General features: G+C 42.0%; 1 protein-coding gene across 12 annotated transcripts in view; it reads right to left on the bottom strand.

Moving 5' to 3' along the window:
• The window catches only part of ZMYND8 (zinc finger MYND-type containing 8), a 112511-nt gene that overhangs the window by 17050 nt on the left and 70617 nt on the right, over window positions 1-24844 (bottom strand). For 9 of the 12 annotated variants that reach the window (XM_027851418.1, XM_027851426.1, XM_027851452.1 and 6 more), the window contains 5 exons: window positions 23562-23705; window positions 17234-17386; window positions 12394-12900; window positions 2647-3030; window positions 1323-1513 (listed from right to left, as the gene is read on the bottom strand). In XM_027851418.1, coding sequence (XP_027707219.1) covers window positions 1323-1513; window positions 2647-3030; window positions 12394-12900; window positions 17234-17386; window positions 23562-23705 — 1379 coding nt within the window. The remainder of the gene's footprint in view (window positions 1-1322; window positions 1514-2646; window positions 3031-12393; window positions 12901-17233; window positions 17387-23561; window positions 23706-24844) is intronic. The other 3 variants (XM_027851473.1, XM_027851481.1, XM_027851492.1) reach the window with 1 other exon arrangement.

Below are 24844 nucleotides of genomic sequence, written 5' to 3'. Positions count from 1 at the left end.
GCTAGGTGGCCCAGCAGATACAGAGTTAGTAAGACCCGACTTCAAATACAGCCTCAAACATTTTACTAGCTGTATGACCCTGAACAAGTCACTTAACCTGTTTGCCTCAGTTTCAGCATCTATAAATGGAGAATAATAATAGCACCTACCTCCCAGGGTTGTTGTGGAGATCAAATGAGATATTAATTGTAAAGTTCACAGCATAGTGCCGAACACATAGTAAGAACTACATAAATGTTAGCTGTTATTATCATAACATCAGAGGCAGCATTTGAACCCAGGTCCTATAACTCCAAAGCCAATACCCTTTTCTCGATACCACAATGCTTCCCAAATGGGAGAAAAACTTCTACCAAAAATGGCTTTTCCTCATCTGGCAGCAGGATGGTGAATATCACGTACTCCAGCCCTGGATTCAGGAAGCTGGTGTTTTGAGTGCCAGGGTCTGCCACTTACTGGCTTAACGATCTCAGGCAAATCACGTTCCCTCTACGGGTCTAAACTGGAGATGAGACTAGAGGAGCCTTTGAGGCTCCTTCCAGCTCCCACATTTCACAAGGAATAGCCAACCTTGATATATGAGTATAAAATGCACACACTCATTGCAGAAGGGATAGAGACCAGCAGGTCTCATTGTCCTCAGACATATATAGTTGTTTGGCACCCTAGGGACAAAGGCCCTATCACTCCACCCTAGGCATGCTATGGACACGCGGCTACTAGGCCTTCTCCTGGAAAGGAGCTCAATCCCTAGAGTAATTTAGCCTTAGCTGCACTAAGAATAAAGCATAATTCCTGAAAACATGTAACTCACCAAGAAAAAACAGATAAACTAGACACAGCAAGCATTCGCAATATAATGTGATTCAGCTTCCACATATCTGAATGCAAATTCACAGACCCTGGGGGAAAGCCAAAGCGTACAGCTCCTTCAGTTTGCTGGGCATTTGGCAAAAGCAGCAATGAAAACTGGAAAGCAACAGCTCATTGTTAGGTAAGGAGAACAGAAACATTCTCCCCCTCCTCCTTTTCCATATTGAAAAAAACAAAATCTGTCATTCTCTTCGGTCGTAGCAAAGATTGTATGATCTCAGCGCTTCTGCTCTAGAAACCACTATATCAAGTAATTCCAACTTTAAAAATCATCTCACGATGATATAAAGAATGACGAGACTGTGGGCAGAGACTTATCTTCCCCAGATTCTCACTCAAGCTTCATAAAACCTAGAGTTTAAGACTCAAAACCGTCTCACTTTAAAAGCACAACCCTTGAGGTCCTGTCACAGTCCTCTGCCTTCAGAGCCGGATGTTCTGGAGCTTACCTTGCCAGTGTACTTGGCAATATCAGCGGCCACATCTGCGGAGGCCGTGGCAATGGGCAAGTCGGTGCTGAGGGAGGATGACAGTGTGCTTGAGGATCCTGAGCTGGTGACCATAGAGACCGGCTGGGTACTCGTCACCAGAGTGATGGTAGAGGTTGAGGTGCTCTGAGTGATTTCCTTCTGCTGGACAGCTGGGGAAGTAAAAGATCCCATCACCTTATCGTCGTGGGTAGACTCGTTGCAAAATATAAGCTGCAGAGGAAAGTGCTGAGACTAACTTCTGACCTGGAAGCTGCCCCCTACAGGATCAAAGCAAATTTTCTTAACCTTGATTCTTAACCACCAATTTGCTTCTTTCATATTTTGCTATCTATGTTTTGATATAACGGGTTACCTGTGCGATCCTATGTATTTACACATTTAAAAACATGCAGAGAAAGGGGCCTTTGGTGCTTAGCCAGACTGCCAATGGGGTCCAATACACCAAAAATGTTAGGAATCCCTGTTCTGGGAGTCAAGACTGCCACTCCTTAAATAAACCCACACTCTTGCTAGCACCACAAGAGTCAGAGGAAGATAGTGGGTATGAAGCTGGAGCCAAAAGATCGCAAACTGGGGACTCTAATCACAAATGGGCGCGATTCCATTCTCAGATCTGTTCCCAGCACCTTTCTCTCCTATGTCCCCTTTAACACAGAAGGGCTGGGACCATGCCTTCAGGGCCTAAAATCTTTTAAAGCCCTCCTGCTTCGGGAGGGTTTCACGAGGGTCCCGGGCAGCTCTGCTACCTTTGTACATGAAATTGACCAACTGTGGTCCCAGAGCCCAACTTACATGGAACCAAAGGCAATCTACTCCTTCTCTATACGGAATCTGCATTAACTCAGCTCAGCAGCGCACAAAAACAAAAACAAAAACAAAAAAAAAAAAAACCCACCCTACATGTCTGGCCTAATGGTTGCAGATGAATGCCAACCAGGAGCTAGATTTCAATGTGTTTGTTTTGTCTCCAATCAACTCTAGGCTGGACCTGTAAAGGGCTAGAGATAGAAAAATGGAACTGACTCTTGCTAATTCAGTAACTTCCACAGATGGCTTCTCCAAACCGGCTAACAATGCATTTCTATTAAAACATACTTTGCTACCGGCTTTTCACATTGTATAATTTCATGAACAAGGCAAAGGAAATGAAGAGTGCTTTCGGCATAGCATGATCTGAAAACAAATGTGTAATGGAAACTAAAAATGGTAAGGATGCTACTCCTAAAAATACATGATGGGATGGAGTTGGGCTCCACTGAGAATGGAGGGAGGGGCAAGATACCTTTCACAGCCTGTCTGGTCTGATATCTTGTCCCTTGGGAGGACTGAGGCTGCTGCTGCTGGCCTTGTTGACTCTGCTGCTGCTGTTGCTGACGATGGACCTTCTGCATGTGCCATTTCTGAGAGGACGTTTGAAACTTACTTGAAGAATTCCACACGACCCGCTGCACGGCTGGCGCGGTTTCCTTAGGTAGCAGCGGCCTCTGCTTTTTCACGGGGCTCCCGGTGGCCGCCGGGGGAGCAGCGATGGCGGGCGCAGTGATGGTGGTGGCGGCTGTGGCGACGCCTGCCGGGGAGGTTTGGGCCGCTGACCGGGTGAGGACGGGTGTTTCAGGGGGAGGATGGCTGCTGCTGGCACTAGAGGATGGTGGGGCTTTACCTACAGCTAAAGCCACAGGGGGAAAAAAAGGTATTTGACTTCTGCTCTGCTAACAATGGAGAAAAAACTCATAGAGATCTGTTTTGAGAAATCAAATGAAATATCACGTGTGCAAACCTTAAAACACCATATCAAATGTCAGCTATTACTGCGAAGGAAAACTGATAATAATAATAATAATGACTGACACTGAGATATATGTTACATAACGTATAACATATAGACAATATTCTATATATTACATGAAATATTATAGACCATGTAACACAATAGTACATATAATAATAGGTTATATTACCTATATTATGGCTTATATATTATGTTTGTGTATTATATATTTGTATGTATGCAATGGGTTATATTGCATATATTTTGTAATATATAATATATGTTGTTATAAATATATAATAAATGTGTCAATGATATATTCGCAAAAGCATTTTACATAAATATTATTTCCTTAGATAACCACAAACAACTCATTTCAGGAAAGCAATACAAGTATTATTTCCATTTTACAGAAGAGGAAACTGAGGCCTGGGGAAGTTAAATGACTTGCTTCTGGCTGCATGGCTAACACCTGCCCGAATTCTACTCCAGCGTTCTTTGCACTGAAGAATCCCCTCTCATGATGACAACCAGTTGCAAGGACTAGAGGAACAAATGTTTGCTAGTCTGGTACCCAAACTCAACAAGCTATGTCTGAGACATTTTTCCAACTTACTCTTTATTCACTGAAATGGCAATAGACTTTGTGACCCCATTTGGGGTTTTCTTGACAAAGATACTGAAGTGGTTTGCCATTTCCTTCTCCAGCTCATTTGACAGATGAGGAAACTGAGGCAAACAAGGTTAAGTGACTTGCCCAGTATCACACAGATAGTAACTGCCCGAGGCCAAATTTGAATTCAGGTCCTCCAGATTCCAGTATTGGTGCTCTATCCACGGTGCCACCTAGCTACCCTCAACATTTACCCATCACCAAGTATACAAGGCAATATGTGGGATATAAAAAAAAGTATAACATGATCCCTGCCATGAAGGACAGTAGTACAATGGAAACAGCACCAATTGTAGGGTCAGAGGACTTGGGTTCAAATCCTACTTCTGATGCTTCCTGCCTGTGTCATCCTGGGCAATTCGCTTGACTTGCCTTGGCCTCAGTTTCCTCATCTGGAAGATGGGGAAGGTGGATGGACCCCCTTCCCTCTGACGTTACCTTCCATGTATATATCTGAAGTGTATGGTTACTTGCATTCTGTCTCCCCCATCAGAATGAGAGCTCCCATTTGCCTTTTTTTGCATCCCCACCACTTAGCACAGTGCCCAGCACACAGTAGGTACTTAATAAATGCTTGCTGGTTGCTTAACTGACTAGATGACCTCTGAGGTCCTTTCCACCTCTCACAACCTAGTAGGAGGGATAGGACAAAAATACAAGGCAAAAGGAGGGCAAAGTACAAGAGGAGACGCACCCAAGAGAGCTCAGGAGGGTTTTGGAAAGAGCCCTTTCCAGCGGAGGCAGATTGGGGGAAGGAAGACAGCCCAGCAGCCTTTAACCTGGGCTCTGTAGGAGGGGGAAGATTCCTGAGGGTAGAAAGGAGGGGAGGTCAGCAGTGAGGGAGCACAAGCCCAGCCTGGTGGTAAAGCAGAGCTAAAGAAGAACTCCAGTATGAAGGGAGGCTGGGAAGGAAATGTCAACAGAGATGGCCACCGGGCTCATTTTTAAGAAAGAATAATGTCACAGTGGAATCGTAGGCCCATAGGGTTAAAGCTGCAAACAACTGTAGGGTTCTGAAACTGTACTTTTAAAAATAATTTTAATATATAAATTTGGTTTATATAAATATATAACATATAATTTTATACATATAAAATTTTATAGCTGCTCTTTTATTTTGCTTACTACTACTATTGGCAGCCAGGTGGCACAATGGATAGAGCACTGGGCTTAGAATTGGGAAGACTCATCTTCCAGGAGTTCAAATGTGGCCTCAAACACTAGCTAACTGTGTGACCCTGGGCAAGTCATTTAACTCTGTTTATTTCAGTTCCTCATCTGTAAAATGAGCTAGAGAAGGAAATGGCAAACCACTCCAGTATATCTGCCAAGAAAATTCTAAATGGGGTCATGGAGAGTTGGAGACAACTTAAAACGAGTCAACAACAGCAACATTATTATTTAATTAGAACTCTTAAATGATAGTATTACTCTTAAGAAAATAGTTTTGGGGCCCCTGAAAACAACTGCAGGGTTCTGAAATTGTGTTTGTAATTTCTCTCATTTTAAAGAGCCAATAATTAACCATTAGTACTCTAAACTGCTAAATTCCAAAGTTGCATATTCAAGGTACAATATTATCAACTGTCATACCTGTAAATCAATCAGAAAAGAAAAATAGTGAGATCCTGAACAGCAGGGGGCCTAAAAATAAGCAATACTCCTGAAAAATTGACAATCAGGGGAGACAAAGACCACCCAGGCCAATTCATGCACTTCTCTAGAAACACTGAAATAAGGTTTCCCAAAAGAACAAAAAGTGTGATTAAATCTTTATGACATTAAATTACTTAATACAAAAAATATGCCCATCCCTTTAAAGTTTATATCACCCCCATAAAAACATTAATGTAATTATATCCAGGGAAGATTTCAGCAAGCTAAATGTTTCTTTCTGGGAAGACAAGGAGGATGAATAGAAGCAAACTGCCTGTTTTGACTTCTGGGATAAAATGTTCTCCCCCTGTGGTTTGGCTGAAAAACCACATCTGGATAACCACCACTAGGGAGACAGGCCTAGCACACTTCCAAACACAGGGTCTGCTCCAAGGTGGCTCACACCTCCTTCTCTCTCCCTTCACCAAGCAGCCCAGCCCTATTATCTCCAGCCAGAACCATCCTGCTGCTGAACCCAGAGGCTTCTGAGTGCTGCTCCCTGACCCTCCCCCCACACACTCTCAGACCGTGGTGTTTTGTATCCAGCCCCACCCCAAATGTGATATTATTACCCTTTTTCAGTCTCTTCAAAGGGCCTAGAAAGGGCAACTCCACAGATGCAGTTTCAAGCATGCAAAAATTCCTATAATTCCTTTTGTGTTCTACAAGTTGCATTTTTTTTTAAATCATATTCTTCATCTTAGAAAACCGAGAGTCTTAAAAAAGACTGGCCCACCCACACAAAAGATCAGTTGGAAAAATAACCAGAGTCACCTTCTGTCAACCTTTGCTTGTAAATCCTAAAGCTATCTTTACCCACCCCCACATAAGATGCTTTCACCTCAACTGCCCAGAGCAGAAAATGACAAGAAAAAAAGATTCAGGCAAGACCATTGGCGTGCATCAGCCTGCCTGGTCCAAAAATAACCAAGTTAGTCTATGACTGCAGTCATCTTGTATACGAATGGCAAGCATCTGGGGAAAAGTAATTCTCTTGTAAATTAATTCATTAGGCAGAAGACATTTGCTAGATCAGTGATTCTTCAACTTTTTCGGCTCAGGGCCCCTTTACAATCTTAAAAAAATTACTGAGGACTCTCCTCCCAAAGAACTTGCTTATTTGAGTTGTATCTATCAATATTTAAATACATTCAAAATTAAAACGTCTTAGCATTATTCTGAAAAGAGTTTTAACCTCATCAGCTTCCTGAAAGGCTATCAGGAACCCTACTTTGAGGACCACTGGCCTAGATGATACAGATGATTCTAGGCCTAGGAGTCTATAAACAAGAGCCTTAAGAAAAGAAAGGGCAGGATGAATGATGGATTAAAGGAAGAAAAACTCTCTTAAAGAGGATTTTTTTTCCCTTTTTCATTAATGATCTCTTGATCATTAGCTACAAAACCAATTTAACCCCATTAGGGCTCACAACTCACACCCACCAAATCAGTTAAAATGATCAGAAGTGTGATGACAAAGTACAATCTAACCCTATTCACCTTAAGAATGTTCAGTAAAAAAATATATATATATTGAAAAAGATCGCTTCTAAAAATAGCAGAACCCTATAAAAATGTGGGACTCTTCCCCTCAAAAAATCCAAAAATAAGACTACACTAAAATAATCACAGAGTCATAGAAGGGGACTGAGAAGTCATTTAATCTAACCACTGAATTTTATAGGTTAGGAAACAGATGCTCTTTCTTCTATAGCTGTGCCTTTTACAACTTAGAGAAGAGAGTTCTTGTAGTGCAAAAGAGCACTTGAGCTGGGGTCAGCCAGAAGTATCTGAGTTAGACTCCTGGCTCTTCACTGACCAGCTGGATGAACTTAAGCAAGTGTTTCTCTGGGGTCATGGCACTTGGCAGTCTCCAATTCCAATCCAGTGCTACCCAACATTTCAAGATTAATTCATGTAAAAAAGGCTTTGTAATCAGAAAGTAGTTGGGATTCTTGTCACCTTTCGGGGGGAGGTGTGACCTCCTATAAGGTTTCCTTGGAGTAGGAAACTCCAGGTGAAGGAGCTTCCTTTACCAACACAGATCAGTAGCTGCTCTGCAATTTATTATTAGAGAATGGCCTGGGTCACTGGGAAGTTAAGTGACTGGGCCAGAGTCACACAGCCAGCGTGTGTCAGAGACTGAAAATGAACCCAGTTCTTCCTGACTCTAAAGCCAGTTTTCTATCTACTATGGAATTCTGAATTTCTTGTTATTATTCTTATAATGAATAGTAAATAAAGTTCCTCGGTTACCTAGTACAATAAAATTTGATTCAAATTACTCATCCCTCCAACAGTAAACACATTCCTATTCTTTCCAATCCCCTCACTGGATGTGCTGACCATTCACAGAGAAGCACACAAGATGACCAAAGGTTGGCATACGAACCCCCTACAACCCTCTCCTTCTCTTCATCTCCTTCCTACAGAGACTTACGTCCTACACAATTTACTGGCCACACTGGGTCGGGCCTACTCCCCTCAATTCAGGCACAGAGCAATACCAAGGGGAAGGCTTGGTCAGGGTGAGGAAAGAGCCATCCCTTCATCTGAAAAATGGAGAAAATAATCTCCATCACATCTATATTCCACAGAATCGTTATGGAACTCAAATGCACCAACTTGAAAGGCCAGAGACCAGACCTGTGATTTCATTGATACAGGACTCTCCCAGAAGTATAAACTTACTCTACCAATCAGGCCACATATTTGACTTAGTTTTAAAATGTAACATTATCTATGTTTTATGACATTTTTATTTATTTTGTTAAATACTTCCCAATTACATTTTAATCTAGTTCCAAAGGAGTATTGTGGGCTGTATGCAGCCCACCATGTTTGACATTTCTGATCTAGAGAACTGATAAGTGACTTTGTGGCCTCTCACCACACCACTCCCCCAGTCAGCCAGAGGCTCCACACTTCAATCTCTATCCACTATGAAATGCTACCTCAAGCAAAACCTTAAAGAACTGTTTTAATGTTAGGTGTTGACATTGTTGTTGTCGTATAAATATTAGGTAGTGCTATTGTAGTATAAATATTAGGTGATGGTGGTATATAAATGTTAGGTGTTGTTTTTTAAATGTTAGATGGCATATAAATGCTAGCTGCTGTTATTACATAAATGTTAGGTGTTATATTGTTTGTCCCTTATTCTCAAAGAGAACCAATGACATCACAAGGATGATGTCTTGACTTGCACATGAATTGGATTTAAGTGAGGTAGAGACGTGAAAAGTCATCAGCCTCACTCTCTCCTCCAGACTCACAGAAGTCCAGTAGCAGGACAAAAGGCAATGGTCCAGAATGCAGTGGGTGACCTTGGTCTTTCTAAACTAAAGGTCTGGTAAGAATTGAGACAAAAGATGGCCCAATTTATCATCACACACACACAAAAATCTGGGAGGGGAAGACCCTTAGAAGTTCTGGCCAGAACTGGTGTTATATAAATGTTAGGTGTTGTTGGTATTATTGGTGCTATATAAATGGGGGGTGACGTATGTATGTTCAGTGTTAAGTGTTATGTAAGTGGGTGGTAGTAGTGGTGGTGGTGTGGTGTATAAATGGGTGGTGGTGGTGGTGGTGGTGGTGGTGGTATCATTTTCATCATCATCAACCAGTGACCTAGAACCCACTCCGTCAATTCCGCAGAACAACACCAGCTGTGACTGAACTCAGTTTATCATACCAAAAATCTCAGGAGCCTTTTTTTAACAGGCCTCTTCACATTATTCTGCCCCAAGATCTATTCAGTCATCCAGACTTCTTTCTAAAGGTTAGTCTCAATTGCCTTTACAAAAAAATAAAGAAGCATTGTGACCTAGTGGAAAGAGTGATAAACTTGGAGTCAGCAATCACGGTACACATCTGTGTGTCCTTGAGCAAATCACTTGGCCTCTCTGGGCTACACCTCTAAAAGGCAGATATTGAGCAAGATACTCTCTGAGTATCGGCTTCTAGAACTCTTGTTCCAAGGTCACTTCCAAGTGAGAAAGTCCATGTTCTAGTCCAGTAGCTGTCAAACTTTTTGGTTTCAGGACTCCTTTACACCCTTAAATATTCCTGAGGACCACCCTGTCCCACCCCCACCAAAGATCTATTGTTTATGTGGGTTTTACCTAAAGATATTTGCCATACTCAAAATTAAAATGTACTAGCGCTTTTGCGAAAATAGTTTTGACCATAGAGAAAGGTTCTTGAGGACACCACGCTTAAGGCCCCTTACCTTACAACCCGAGCCCTGCCTGATGCCTTGGAGTAAACAGGTAGATAAATACAGATAAATCTATTATTAAGCACTCATTGTGTGCCAGGGTCACTGTGCTAAAGTAAATGAAATTGATGTTGAAATTCATCAAGGTTTGCTAAGAGTGTTCCAAAGTGCCATCTGGCCAGATGGCCTCCTAAGCGGTCTCCTAGCTTCCAATCTCTCCCCTGTCCAAACGATTCTCTACAGAATTACCATGAACTGACACCAATGAAATATGGAGAACAATTTACACATTGACTATGATCAGGTAAAGGAAAACAACCTCAAAAAACCCAAGAATCAGTAACCAATCACAACTTGTGAGGAGGACTTAGGTTGATAACGCAGCTTCAGACCAATCAACAGAGAAGTGAAGGCTTACATTTCCAGACACCAACAACGTGTAAATTTGGTGGACTTGTCTATATTTATTTGTTACAAGTGAAAGCTATCATTTTTTGAAGGGGGAAGGGGGGAAGAGTGGGGCTGTGATGACCACTCCAAGAAAGAAGGAGAAAAAAAAAGTGTTAAAAAAAAATAATTTTCAAATACACAAGAAAGAAGAAAGAAGTTCAGAAGGGAACAGAGCAACCTATTAAGCTATATATAACTTTAAAGTGCACTAAGATTTTTGGAACACCCATACTTTTCAAAAATATGATGTATGTAATACTCATGGCTGTATACACAACCCTCTTTTTCTGTTCTTTGTATATGGAAATGCTCGTGTTTGTTGATGTTCCTCAGATCAGTGATTTTTAAGAGGATGAAAAGGACACAGAAGCTGAAAATTACAAACAGCAAGGAAATCTTTAACGTGTTTAAATATGGGGTGGGAAACAACAGAAGGACACATGCCCTTTATACTTTACTTCTGAGGGAATGCACTCTGACTGGGGACACGGTTAAAGGGCAGACAAAAACAATTAGAATGCTGCTAAGGGACAAATTTCTATGCGATCAGAACAAAAACTGTGGATACAGGTTAAAAATAACTGATGACCTTTCTGGCTGGGTGGATGGAGCCTTGGCTCCAGGCCTAGTTCAGTCTTGCTCAATTACCCCATCAGTAAAATGGCGGGGTTGGGCTACATGATCTGTGAGGCCCTTTCCAGATCTACAATTTGAGCCACTCTGTGACTAGCTGTGTGACTTCAGGCAAAGTAACCATTCTGAGCCTCAATTTCCTCATCTACAAAAATGAAGATAAGAGCTGCCTTCCCTCCCTCACAGGGCTAGAGTGAGGATTGAAGGAGGTAACTCCACCATTAAAACATCTCGAGTATCTGACCCTTTTTCTCAACCCTAGTGGTAACATCTCACTGGACGAGTGCAATAGTCTCCTAGAGTCCAGTCCCTTCCCCTCTCCTATCCATTCCCTACATAGCTATCAATTGTTATTCTTAAAACAAAAGCGTATCCAGTTTGCTCCTCCACTCAAAAATCTCCAGTGGCTCTCTACTGCCTCAAAGGTAAAACACAACATCATTAGCTTGGGTCCAGAATATAGTTCACTCCTAACCTTAGTGGTCTAATTTCATAACACTCCTCTTCATGCACTCTCGGTTCTAGTCAATCTCACCTCGGAGCTGTTCCCCTCCACATAACATACCATCTCCTGCCTCCATGCCCATGCATAAGTAGTCCCCCATGTCTGAACGAATTCCCCTCTTCATCATATTTAATTATCTCCGTACATATGATATCTTCCTACTCGACTCACTCACTGTTCCACCTCCCCACCAGCTGCCTTGCCCACTTAGGGATGACTCCATCCTGAGTCCTCACCAGCCGGTGAGCCTAGATGTCCCTAGCCAAGGTCGCCATTTTGTGAAGAGTGTGTAGTAATGATGTTCTACCTCTCTACCAGCTGCCTTACTCTCCCCCAAACTCTCCAGCTCCTCTTTATATTTTATCTTCCTCTATTAGAACTTGAGATACTTGAAAGGAGGTGCCATTTTATTGTTATTTTTGTATTCCCAGCATTTAGCACAGTGTCTGGCACATAATAAATGGTCCATCTTATCTATCTATTCATCTCTATCTGTCTATCCCTAGTAGAAAATAAGTTCCTTGGGGCAGCTAGGTGGTGCAGTGGACAGAGCACCAGCCCTGGATTCAGGAAGACCCGAGTTCAAATGTGGCCTCAGATACTTGATACTAGCTGTGTGATTCTGGGTAAGTCACCTCACCTCACTGCCTCACCCAAAAAAAAAAAGAAAGAAAGAAAAAGAAAATAAGTTCCGCGAGGAGAAGGGGGAAAGGGAACAACCACTTATTAAGCCCCTACTATATGCCAGCCTCTATGCTAAGCATTTTATATTATCTCATTTGATCCTCACAACAACAACTCTATGAAGTAGGTACTAATACTACTCCCATTTTGCAGTTGAGGAAACTAAGTCAGACAAAGGTTAAATGACTTGCCCTATGTCCCACAGCTAGTAAGTGTCTAAGGCCAGATTTGAACTCAGATCTTCCTGACGTGAGGGCCAATGCACCACTTCACTGAGGGAAGGGAGGAATTCATCCTTAAGTATTCCCAGCACCTAGAACACAATGCCTTGCACACAGCATTTACCAAATATCTGATGAATCAAACTGAATTAAATAACCCCAAGGTACAAGATGGTGGCAAGATACCAAATTAGAACCTCCTGAGACTGACATAACTCACCTTCTTGTTTAGCAGGTGGCTCCTTGGACTCCTTCTTGCTCTTCCGTCCCTCTCTCCCAGAGTGATCTTCTCCAAGATCTATGACAAGTTCGCTCTCTGAATCAGAGTCCAGACCTAAATGTACCGTAGGGGAATCTGTCTCATCTTTGCCTTTAACTTTCTCTTTCACGGGATGGGGCAAAGTCTTGACTTTTTCTGAAAAATCCTTCTCAGGATCTGTAGTGGACTTTTCTTTGACCAGAGGGTCTGATTTTTCAGGGGGGGGAGATGTGCTTTTTAAATCCTCTTTGATTTCCACTGGAGTGGGAGGTTTAGGCTTTTTTTTCAAGGCAGCCGAATCTTTGTCCGTCCGGCTACTTTCCTTGTCCTCTGCCTCCTCCTGTTCAATCTTAGTTTTCTGCTCATCATCACTTATATATTCGCTATCACTCGAGTCCGATTTCTCTGAATCTTCCGAATCACTGTGCTCTACTGCTGTATAAACATCCTCCGAGATTTCATTTATTCCTAAACAGGAAAGAGAAAAACCAGTGAGTCCTGTATTCATTAACGAAGAGAAAGACACCTCACAAGAGAAGGACCACCATGCAACCATTTTCCATGTCAAACATTAAAAAAGAAACCAGACTCTTATTATGAATAGGCAGCATGATGTAATAAGAACAGTGAACTCAGGTCTTGGATTCAAGTCACGGCATCACAGAATTTGAGAGATGAAAGGCATCTTGGCAGCTAACTACCTCGACCCATACCTGAAAGAAATCCCCTTAAGTTTCAAAAAAAAACCTGGGAGGACTTGTATGAACTGATGCAAAGTGAAGTGAATAGAGTCAGGATAATAATTTATGTAATAACAACACTGTAAAGACAAAAAAACTTTGAAAGATTTAGTAACTGATCAATACAACAACCAACCACAATTCCAAAAGACTCATGATGAAATAGGCTATCCACCTCCAGACAGAAAAGTGATGGACCCAGAGAAAAGATGGAAGCACATTTTCTTCTTTCTTTTTTTTTTGAACACAGTTAATGCAAGAAGAATTTGTCTTATATGACTCTAAATATTTGCAATGAGTTTTGTTTTTCTTCCCTTCTTGAATGGGAAAGGGGAAGGAGGAAGAGAGAGAATTTAGAACTGAAAATAAAATAGAAATGTAAAAAGACAAAAAAAAATCCACCAATACATACTTGACAAGTGGTCATCTAGTTTCTGCTGGAGGACCTCCAAGAAGCAAAACCCTCCAACTTCCAAGGCATCCATTCCACTTTTGGGTAACTCTGATAATTAGGAAGCTTTCCTTAACATCAAGCCCCAAACGGTCTTTTTACAACATTCACCCATTGCTCCTAGTTTCGATCTCTGAAGCCAAACAGAACTTTTATCTCTCCTTCACATAAGAGTTCTGCAAGACTGATGGTCCTTGGAGTCTCCTCCAAGCTAAACATGCCCAATTTCCTCCACCAATCTCCCTATGGCATGGACCCAAGGCCCTGCAACAACCTGGTTGCCCATGTCTGAGTCTTCTCAACTTTATCAACTTTACTCACAAGCAACTCTCTTCCTTTACTCCTAACTCTCTTCCTTTCTCGAAATCTTGGGTTTTCTCGTGTGCAAAACGAAATACTTTGAAATCTGACCTCAGACAAGTGACACTTACTAGCTGTGTGACCCCGGGCAAGTCACTTAACCTCAACTGCCTCAGCAAAGAACAAAAACAAACAAAACAAAACAAAACAAAAAAGAAACAGAATACTACAAGTACTACCCACCTTACAGTGTTGCTAGAAAGAATGCCCTCTGTAAAACTATATTCCATATATACTTACATGTATACCTATCTCCTCTGTCTGAATGTTGAGAATCCTTGAGAGTTGGAATCATCTCATTCTATTTATCTATATACAGCTGGGTGGTAGAGTAGAATGTTGGCCTTGGATTCAGAAGACCCAAGTTCAAATCCTGCCTCAGACACTTACTAGCTGTACAACACCAAGCAAGTCACTTAATCTTGCTCAATGTCAGTTTCTTCATCTATAAAATGGAGACAATAACAGCACCTGTCTTCCAGGGTTGTTGAGAGGATCAAATGAGATAATATTTGTAAAGTAACCTTAAAAGACTATATGAATGCTAGCTATCATTATCGTCATCATTATTATTATTATCCCCAGTGTTTATCACATAGTAGGTGCCTGATAAAATCTTGTTGATTTACTGATTTATATACATCTAAGAATCATAAAGCTTAGGCACTATAAGAAATTCTACTGATCATCTAGCTTAAACCTCTCATTTTACAGGGAGAGAAACTGAGGTTCAGAAAAGGGAAGTGATTTGTTAGGTTTGCATAGCCAACAGAAGGGATGTGACTTACTGAAGGTCACAGAGTGGGTTAAGGACAGAACCCAAGCCTCCTGGCTTACTCTGGCTGTTCTGTGAGCCTATAAGTGTCAGAAAAGGGATGGGAGTTTCCTTATAACCACCATGATGATGTCTCCCTTTAGCCCATATGCATCCAATGTTCATCCTCATTCTAGACCCATTCTGGAGCACATGAATAAAGTTCTACACTATTAGCCCTAATACTTTTCTAGTCACAGATTCAAGAACTCTTCACTGAGTACCTATCAGGTATAAAACTACAGTATCTGGCACACAGTAAGTGCTTAATAAATGCTTACTGACTTGAGGTGATTCAACTTATCAATTATAATGAGTATGAGGTAGCCAATATGTTTTGCATGATTTCATACATATATTTGCTATCATATTGCTTGCCTTATTAATCAGTAGGGAAAGAGAGAGGGAATTTGAAACCCAATAATGTTTTTAAATGAATGCTAAAAATAATTTTTTTTTTAAATTAATATGTGTCTTGATATTTTTGCAAAAGTGTTTATGTCTAGCTGGACAAACAGGACTTCATTAAATAACAAAACAGGATAATATATGATTGATTCCTGTAACCTATACAGTGCACCCAAGAAGAGCTATAGGTCCTCAGAACAGAAAGCTCAGGGTCCACAGCCTGGGAGAGTTAGGGAAGGCTTCACCACCAAAGTAGCACTGAGTGATATACCTTAAAGATAGGTAGGATTTAAAGAGGCCAATTAAGGGGAAAAGTATTTTGGGTTTGGAGAAAAGAGGGAAGAGAAAGCAGGAAAAGATGGAACTGGCACAAAGCAGGTTGGTGGCTGGCAGCGGGAGAGAAAAGAATAAGGGGTAAACACTGTGTAGCCACTGGATCAGGGCTCTAAGAAACCTTAAGAGGATATTTAGAGAACTTCTGTTTCTTTAAGACGCAGCTCAAGCCATCTTCTGCATCTTGATACAACTGCTAATGGCCTCCCTAACTACCTTGGATTTAACCACAGGTATTTAATCACTGTATATTTAGGCTGTATCTGCATTCATATATATCCTTATCATCTCCCTCATTAGAATGTAAGCACTTTTCCCAAGAGGGATTGTTCCATTTTTTCTACTTGTTCTCAGTGCCTAGCATACTATAGGTGGTTAATACCTGATGACCCACTAATCCAGTCCAATGCCCCACCCCCATTTTACAGCCAAGGAAATGGAAGCCCAGTGGGTCAAGTTGCCCAAGGTCATACAGGTTACAAGGTGGCAGGGCTGGGAACTGAACCCAGATCTCCTTAACTCCAAGCACTAAGATTTTAGATTAAGGACTGGAAGAGACCTTAGAAGCAGCCTAGTCTAACCTCCCCACCTTCTCATTTTACAGATGAGGAAACTGAAGCTCATGGAGATTACGTGACCCGTCCCTGGTCCCAGAGCTGTATCAGACGCATGGCCTGAAACCACGTCTTCCTCATCCCACAGCCAGCACTCTATCCACCACACCACACTTCTGCTCATTTGTTGAAGTGTGGCAGGAAAATACTGGGGAAGACTTGTTCATCCTTATTTTCAAAGACCAGTGACACAGATGCCCTGACTTGTTTGTGAATTGGATTTAAGTGAGGCAGAGTTGTGCCAAGTCATCAGCTTCATTCTCTCTTCCAAAGTCATCGAAGTCCAGTGGCAGGCCAAAAGTCGAGAAGACTGGCAACAGCCCAGGATGAAGTGGATGACCTTGGTGTCTCTGATGTCTGACCAAGCTCTAAGTGCTCCACTGCACCTGCTTCAGCCGCCTTCATGGCCACTGGAATAAACTGTTCTCATTCTCCCATTCCACTGGGGGAAGTCTTCACATGCTTGAGGTGGACATCCCCCTAACTCACTGATGAATTCGAGGCTTATCGGTTACCCTCAACCAGGGTTAGCCCCTCTGCTGAGATGGTTTTCCCAGGGTGTCATTCATGTGCTACAACTTCTTGGAGCTACAAGTGAGGGCTGGGTGACAGGTGGACACCAAAGATAGACGAGCAGCCCTGCAAAGGGCTGGGCAAGCCCTCCCACCAGAGGTGCTAGTCCTCCCCGAACACCCCATATATCCCTGAGGCAGATTCAGGGCCTAATAAACAGACCAGACTGGAAGCCGAGGACTGAGCAAAAGCATGGCATTCAATGCCAAATACACACTGTTGCTAAGATACTGGCATGGAAAACCCTGAGCTGATAAGGTTTTAAAAAGAAAAACAATTTTCCTAGAAGACAGCTTCCTGTGCATATTAAACACCTTCCAGTGAAAGAACAACTCACCCTTGGTTTGGATCAAATTATCTTCTTGTATAATTATTAACCAATGGCTGACAAATAAATGACCACAGAGGAAATTCACTTGACTTTTGTTAAGAGTGAAAACCTAACCTCTGGCTCTTAAAACAAACAGGCTTCACCCTAGAGCCATTTTGATCCCCGGCCAGGACATACCTAATTGTGCTTTGCAACTCTCTATGGTCTTGTCAAGGTTAAGCTGGAATCGGCTTCGAATCTGCCTTTTGGGTGAGATGAGGGGCACAGGGGCTGCCTGCTGCTGAACGGACTCACTCAGTTCTTTCAGGTCCATATCCACCTTGCTCCGATCTGAAAAACATGTTATTATAGACTTACTTTACCTTAAATTACTGTGCAACTTCACCAGCAATGTTCAGTACCAATGGTGCCAATAAAAGAACTCCAGCAAAATCAACTTAGAGCAGATCAAGAATTAGAGAATTAAATTATATTCTGTATTTGTACCATCATCTCAAAGACATGAAAAACTACCAAGAGAAATTTATTTCAAGGTGCTTAAATTCAAACAAGTTTTAACAATTTAATCAATCACTTATTAAGTATCTACTACGTGCCAGGCACTGTGCTTAGCACTTAACCTATTTATCCCATTTGATGCTCACAACCACCCCTGGAGGTAGGTGCTATTATTATCCTCATTTTATAGACAAGGATCACTTGCCCAGGATCACACAGCTACTAAGTATCTAAAGCTGGATTTGAACTCAGGTCTGCCTTACTCCAGGTCCAGTATCTAATTTCCTCCAGACTCCAGGTTAAGAACTCCTCCTACTCTAACTCCTCAATTTTATATATGAAGAAATTGAGTGGTAGATGTCAAATGAGCTACCCAAAGTCAGAGTGACCCACGGCCAGATCTCCAGTCTACTGGTATAGTCTTCATTGCTCTAAACCAAGTTGCCACCCAGTCCATCCAATTACCCAAGGATTCTCTAACATGTTGTAAAAACCGGATGGAAAGAAGACTGGAAAGATTCTATCTGGGCCTCTCAAAGTCCTGTCTACCAAAGACCTCCACAGGGCTTTCCCTAATTTAAACAGGGCCCCACCCCAGCACCCATCCCTCCTCCACCTACTACCTGGGAGAATTCTCTACGCTCCAGAACCTCTCAAGGCTCTCAAAGAAGAGATCTGATCATCTAATCCCTCCCTATGTACCCTTCCCCACTCCCAAAAAAAGATCAGCTTGGAAGCTAGATGAATGATGTCTTGGACTAAGCATCCAAAGAGAATCAGGAACTAAGAGAAACAGGTTTAAACACTACCTGTGTAGCCTTGGGCAAAATTGGAGGGGGATGCAGTTTTTTCTCTGTAAAATAAGAGAAATGGACTAAGATCAAACTTTCTTAAATTTTCTGTGAGTCAGACTCCTTCGGCAGCCTGGTGAAACCTATGAACCTCATCTCAGAAAAGGTGCTGCCTACTTTCATAATTGGAAGAAATGTTTCCATTAGAAGTTAGTGAAAATAAAGGTGTAATTTTTTTTTCCCCATTCATACTTATGGATTCCTGGACCAGATGGTCTTTAAGGTCCTGGCTCTAGAATTCTGTTCTAAGTTCTCTGCCAGCTAGAACAGCCAATGTTCTATGGGCCCTGTGAGCTTTGTCCCCCTATGTTCTAGGACTTCAGGTTCCAGGGTTCTAGGATTCTAAGCAGGGAGCACAAGCATTTGAGAGAGCTTTTAGGCATTTACAAAAAATACATAGCAGAAGCCTCTCTTTAATCCCCAAATGACCCAAGAGTCCTCGGCCCAAGTGCCACTCCCCTCAACACACCCCAACCTTTGTCCTTAGGGTTCCTTGCCTATAATTTTCACTGCTGCCTTATGCCCAATCAAACTCCTGGCTCACCTGCGTCTCTAAAACCACCGGGGATTCTGAACCTTAAAGTGGTCCATCACCCTCTCTGGTTCACCATAAACTCCTCTGAGCAAAGCTCTTTGCCACCTCATGGGCACCCTCTCTCCACTTAGGCCGCTGGCTTGTTCGGAAGATATCAGATTCTACATTCCCAGAGTCAGAGGACCTAATTAGATTGAGAGCAGGATGGACCTCAGAAGTCATCAAGGCCAATACTTTCATTTTTACAGATGAGGAAAATAAGACCCAGAGAAGTTAATTAATTGGCTGGAGGTCACACATCGGGTCCTAACTCCCATTCCAGCACCCTTACCATTACATCACACTTCCTCTCATGAAGGTGTGCATCATGATGAAAGTGCTTTATAACCCTAAAATGCTACAAGAATGTGAGCTAGTTTTGTTATCATTACTTCATCATTAATCTCCCCTCTTCCCATAGAAAAAGTCTTCCCTAATTCATATAACTCATAATACATTTCATTATAAAGGATATTCTGACCTTTAGGAAACTTAATAGTTTTAAATTAGCAGAAGACATTTGCTGAAGAGCATTCATCAGGAATAGCAAACTCTATTTTAGGAGTGAACTTTTGACTTAAACCTGAAATACAAAAAAGCTACATCATTTTAGGAAAAATCACAAAAAATGGAAGGGAAGTGACTGACACGTCCCGAGGGAAAGGATTCCCCCAGCAGTAAGGAAACCGAGGCAGCTAGATGTCACAACAGACTTGGAGTCACGAAGATCTGAGTTCAAACTCAGCCTCAGACACTTATAAACTGTGTGACTGGGCAAGCAACTTCAGTCTACCTCAGTTTCATCTCCTACCTCCCAGCTTTGTCTACCACAGTTTCCTCATCTGTAACATGGGAATAAGAGCACCTACCTCCATATTGTGAGAATCAAATGAGACAATATTTGCAATTCACTTTGCAAACTTTAAGGTGCATAGGAATGCAAGCTATCATTCTGATTGTTGCTATTGTTATTATTCTATTACATTCATTGTTCCAAAGCCTCCCAAATGCATCTACCTGTAGAAGCAGGCAAAAAGAAAGCTTCTTAAGTTCCCCAGTCAAGACTCTCTCAAGGATAATCTTTCCAGAAGTTCTTCCCCCCCACCCCCAACTTGGAACATGCCAGGACTTCCTCCTCCCCCTTGCCAAGTTTTCCCTTTCAGCTGCTGCCTCTTCTAATCAATTAATCAGCAATTCCCTAACGCTATTCTCTCTGGAACACACATATGACCCTGACACTTTGGGGTCAAGCCCCTATTGCCAACCATTTCATTCTTATTGAACAGTGATCAGTCCAGCTTCCATTCCAAGTGGGAACAGAGAACTTCAGAACACACCTCTTCCAGCCCCACCCACAACATCTGCACTCCGGAGAAAGCTCCAAGGCTTCATGATAGGAGATGACCAAGGAGTACAACAGCTGGTTTAGAGAATAAGCCTGCTATCCAAGGAGACCACTGACAGAGAGAGTCCTACCCATCAATGCACTGTTCTCCAGAGCTCTTCCTGACTACCTCCATTGGCCAGGATGGAAACCAGGAAAGGAAGGTTATCTTCAGGCTCTACATCCAGCTGAAGGTCTGGAAGACTCACCTAACAAACCAGAAAAAGCCATCCCTGCCTCAAGGGTCTTGCTTTTTCAACAGGTCAATGAAAAGTCTTCCTGGAACAGCAGATGAACAAACCCAGGAGAATTTACAGGACTAAACCACATTCCATTCACTTAAGGTCAGCAACCCCTACAGGCTCTCAGGGCAGAAAAGGCAACTTTTGATCACAGTGCTAATGAACTCCTGAGTTTAGTTTAACTAAAGGTAAACAGCTACAAGATAAGAAGCCAGATTAGAAACAGACCACGGGGAAGCAAAGATTAATTTTGTTCCATATTACAGTCACTTACAAAAATTAAAAATAAAAAAGTTCATTTATATGGTAACCACTGAATAACAGGGATGGAGAAAAGGGAGAAGGGAATAAGCATTTATAGAATGCCTACTACGTGTTAAGTACTTTTTAACAAACATTATCTCGTTTGATCTTCAAAACAACTTTGGGAGGCGGGTGCTATCATTACACCCATTTTACAGATAAGGAAACTGAAGTGAACAGAAATTAAGTGATTTGCCCAAAGGGGTTGCAGAACTAGTAAATGTCTGAGGATGGATCTGAACTCAGGCCTTTCTGCCTATGACCTGCACTCTCTATGCACTGAACCATCAGCTGCAGAGGATACCCTTGGAGATCTGAGCCAATCCCATTACTGTATAGAGAAGCAAACTGAGACCCACAGAAAAGAAGAGATCTGCCCAAGGTCATACCAGAGATGGAATCAGAACTAGAACCCAGGTATCCTAGCCCATCTCTCCTACCCCACCCACATCCATCATGTTACAGAGGAAAAAACTGAGTCCTCAAAGAGGGGAAATAACTGTCCCCAGGTCACATGTAGCAGGGCCAGGGTTCCACGGCTCACTCTAATGCTCCTTGCTGCCTGTTCTGATGCGTGAGAACTTAACCTGAGACTTGCTGATTGACAGTCAGATACATTATCTGGTGTACCACCAGCCTCCCTTCTGAAGTTTCCTTGCCTGTCTCTCTGGTCTGGTACATTAAGGAAACTAGGGTCACCACCCTGGGACTTGCTAGGGACCCCCTAGATGATTACCTGGGGTCTCTCCCAGCTACCCAAGAGATTTTATCAAACCCCTCCCATAGTACGTCCAAGTCCACTGTAGAATGGTCACCAATGAGAGGTCTGTAGTATGGCAGAAGAGAGAGCACCTTTGCCTTAAAGTCAGAAGACCCGAGTTTTAGCCCTTCCTCACCACTTACATGCCTTAAACAACTTACTCCAAAGAAGAAAGTTTTATCATGAGGCAGAAAGACTGTAGAATCTGGAATTAGCAAGTGTCTGCTCAAACCCTGGGCTGTGCCTCTTAGTACAAATCAATCCACCTCTCTGAGCCTCACAGTCCTCCTTTGTCAAATGAGGGGTCTGGGGCTAGATAATTGTTAAGAACCTATGACCTCCCTCTGCCTCAGTGTCCTTAGCTGTAAAATCGGAATAAAAAATAATCATTCTACCCATTTCACATATACATGCATACATATATACTTATACATATACATATACATCTATTTATAAACATACATATATAATATGCAAACACATATGTATGTGTATATGTCTATGTGTCTATAGAGAGATATAGATAAGTAAAATGTGTGTATGTGTGTAAACATTCTTATTCTGGAATGCCAATCTAGACTGCAAATCAATTCAAAAACTGAACTGAACAGCAACTCAACAGGCAGTCCCCCTACCCAACAAAACCTTCAAAGGCAAATCAATCATTACAGGAAATCCAGAAGTGTTGCCAAACCAAAGAGTCTTTGGCCTCTGTGGTTCAGATGGGCCTCCCACCTGTCTAAAGGACAAAAAGAAAATCTTTCACTCCCAATATGGCTTCTATCCTGATGAAAAGGCCCACTGAGTCACAGGTGGCAAAGGACCACAGGAACCTGCTCCTACCACACAACTGGTACAGAAAAAACATCAGCGTGGGTGTTCTTCCACCCCACCACGGCCTTTTCTTTAGTTGGACAAAAAATAGAAAAGAGTGGGAATCACAGTGGGTTGGCAGAAATAACACTGTCAGGAAAATGAGGGTTTTCTAAACCTGGCCGGAAAGATCCCTATTTATTCGAGTATAGAATCGTAAGACAGTTATTCTTAGACAACAAGGCAACCACATTCATTTTCAGATGATAGCAGTGATGCCCCACCAAGAGATAAGATTTAGATCTAAGTGATATCTTAGAAAGAGGAACAGACAAAAGATCTGAATTCTCATCCTGACTCTTCCAATTCACTGGATGCGTGACCCAGAACAATTCAAATCCCTCCCTGCTAGAGCTCACAGAGGAGTTCCTCCATAAATTAAAGGAAGGACTAGATTATCACTTAAAATCATGCAAGCAACAATCACAATTCAGGGGCAGCTAGGTGGCACAGTGGATAGAGCACCTGCCCTGGAGTCAGGAGTACCTGAGTTCAAATCAGGCTTCAGACCAAACACTTGACACTTACTAGTTGTGTGACTCTAGGCAAGTCACTTAACCCCAATCACCTCACCAAATAAAAAAAAAATATATATGTATATATGTGTGTATATATATAAAAAAAACAAAACAATCACAATTCAAATAGGCTCTATCATGCTAAGAAAATGGTTTTAGTTTATGATTCTTGGATTCCTCAGGACCAAGCAAATGAGTTCATGTGATGAGATAATATTTGTAAAGCACTTAGCACAGTGCCTGGCACACCGCAGGTGCTTAATAAATGCTTACTCCCCTTCCCCACTCTCTAACGCTTGCCTTGACTGTGTGAGAAGTGTTAAGGGACATCTTTTTCATTCATTCTTTTCTTAGTACCTCTAAATTCCATTCCCAATCCAGCAACACTAAACAAAGATGGTACAGAGGAAGATGAGACTTGGCTTTGGTTCTTTCCTTGAACACAACACGCACGCATACATACAATCATCCCACCACACGGCATGGGAAGGCTGGAACTGACCGAGGTTCAGATTCAGAATGCTTCCAGGAGTGGCGGCTCTCTCTGACTTGGCTGCTGGGAGAGGGGTTGAAGCTTGTGGAGAGAAAGGTTTCGGGCTGCCGGACAAACTCCCTGCTTGGCCCGTCTTTGTGGAAGCTGGAGATGCTGAAGAAAACAGAAGCAATTCGGTTAACAAGTCAAATCTTAAGGAAAGATAGAGCAATGAAAATGCCTATAATCTGACCAGGATTGCTGTGTTTTGCATCTTATTTTTTAAAGGAAAGGCCACAAACAAAACTGCCAAATGGAAGACCCCTGGTTATTCTATGAACCACAAAGTTCTAAGACAAATCATCTAAGCTCCAAGTGAAATTGGGTTAACCCAAATAATATGTGGAAATCTCAGAGTAAATACAGATTATATGAAAATGACTATGGTTCTGGAAGTGCCAAGAATTAGGGCCAAATTTCTTTCTTTTTTTTTTTTTTGTAACAGATATTGCCCCTATTAAATAGTTCAACATCTCAGCTGTCTGTAAAACAAGTTTACAAGGCCTGTCCCAAATTCTGCAGAACACACCCATCAGCACACCTGACCAGAACTAACCATTTGGGAATATTTTGAGTTCTCAATTATAAATGCCATTTACTTGGTCTAAGATGTCAACTACAACCAAACTTGGGCCCCACAGGAAAATAGGGGAAAGGGGCCCCAGATATTGCTTTTGGCTAAATAAATACCCACAGAAACTGTTTCTAGTACACTTCAGACGTGAGAGGTACAATGAAAAAGAGCCTTCGATTCGGAAACAGGAACTGGGTTCAAATTCCACCTCAATTTATTCTCCTTTTTACCTTGGCCAAGTTATTCTCTCCCGCTCCCCCATTACAAACATTTACTAATCGAATTTCAATGCAAAATCTGTTATTTGTAACACACAGAAAATCAGATGAAAAGAAAATTACTTTCAATGTAAGATGCACTGAAATTAACATGCCTAAGCATAAATGGCTAAGATTCTTTTTGTTGTTATTGAGTCACTTCAGTCATGACACCATTTGGGTTTTTTCGGCAGATACTAGAGTGGATTGCCATTTCCTTCTCCAGCTCATTTTACAGATGAGGAAACTGAGGCAATGAGGGGTAAGTGACTTGCCCAGGGTCACACAGCTAATAAGTGTCTGAGGTAACATCTGAACTCAGATCTTCCACACTCCAGGGTCGACACTCTATCCACTTCACCACCAAGCTGTCCCCTGAGATTCTTTACTTGAATAAATTTAAATCCTAGCATCAGATCAAA

The sequence above is a fragment of the Vombatus ursinus genome, unplaced genomic scaffold (genome assembly GCF_900497805.2).
Source record: "Vombatus ursinus unplaced genomic scaffold, bare-nosed wombat genome assembly UNPS02000580.1, whole genome shotgun sequence".
NCBI lineage: Eukaryota > Metazoa > Chordata > Mammalia > Diprotodontia > Vombatidae > Vombatus > Vombatus ursinus.
This window is presented reverse-complemented; position numbering and strand designations above follow the sequence as displayed.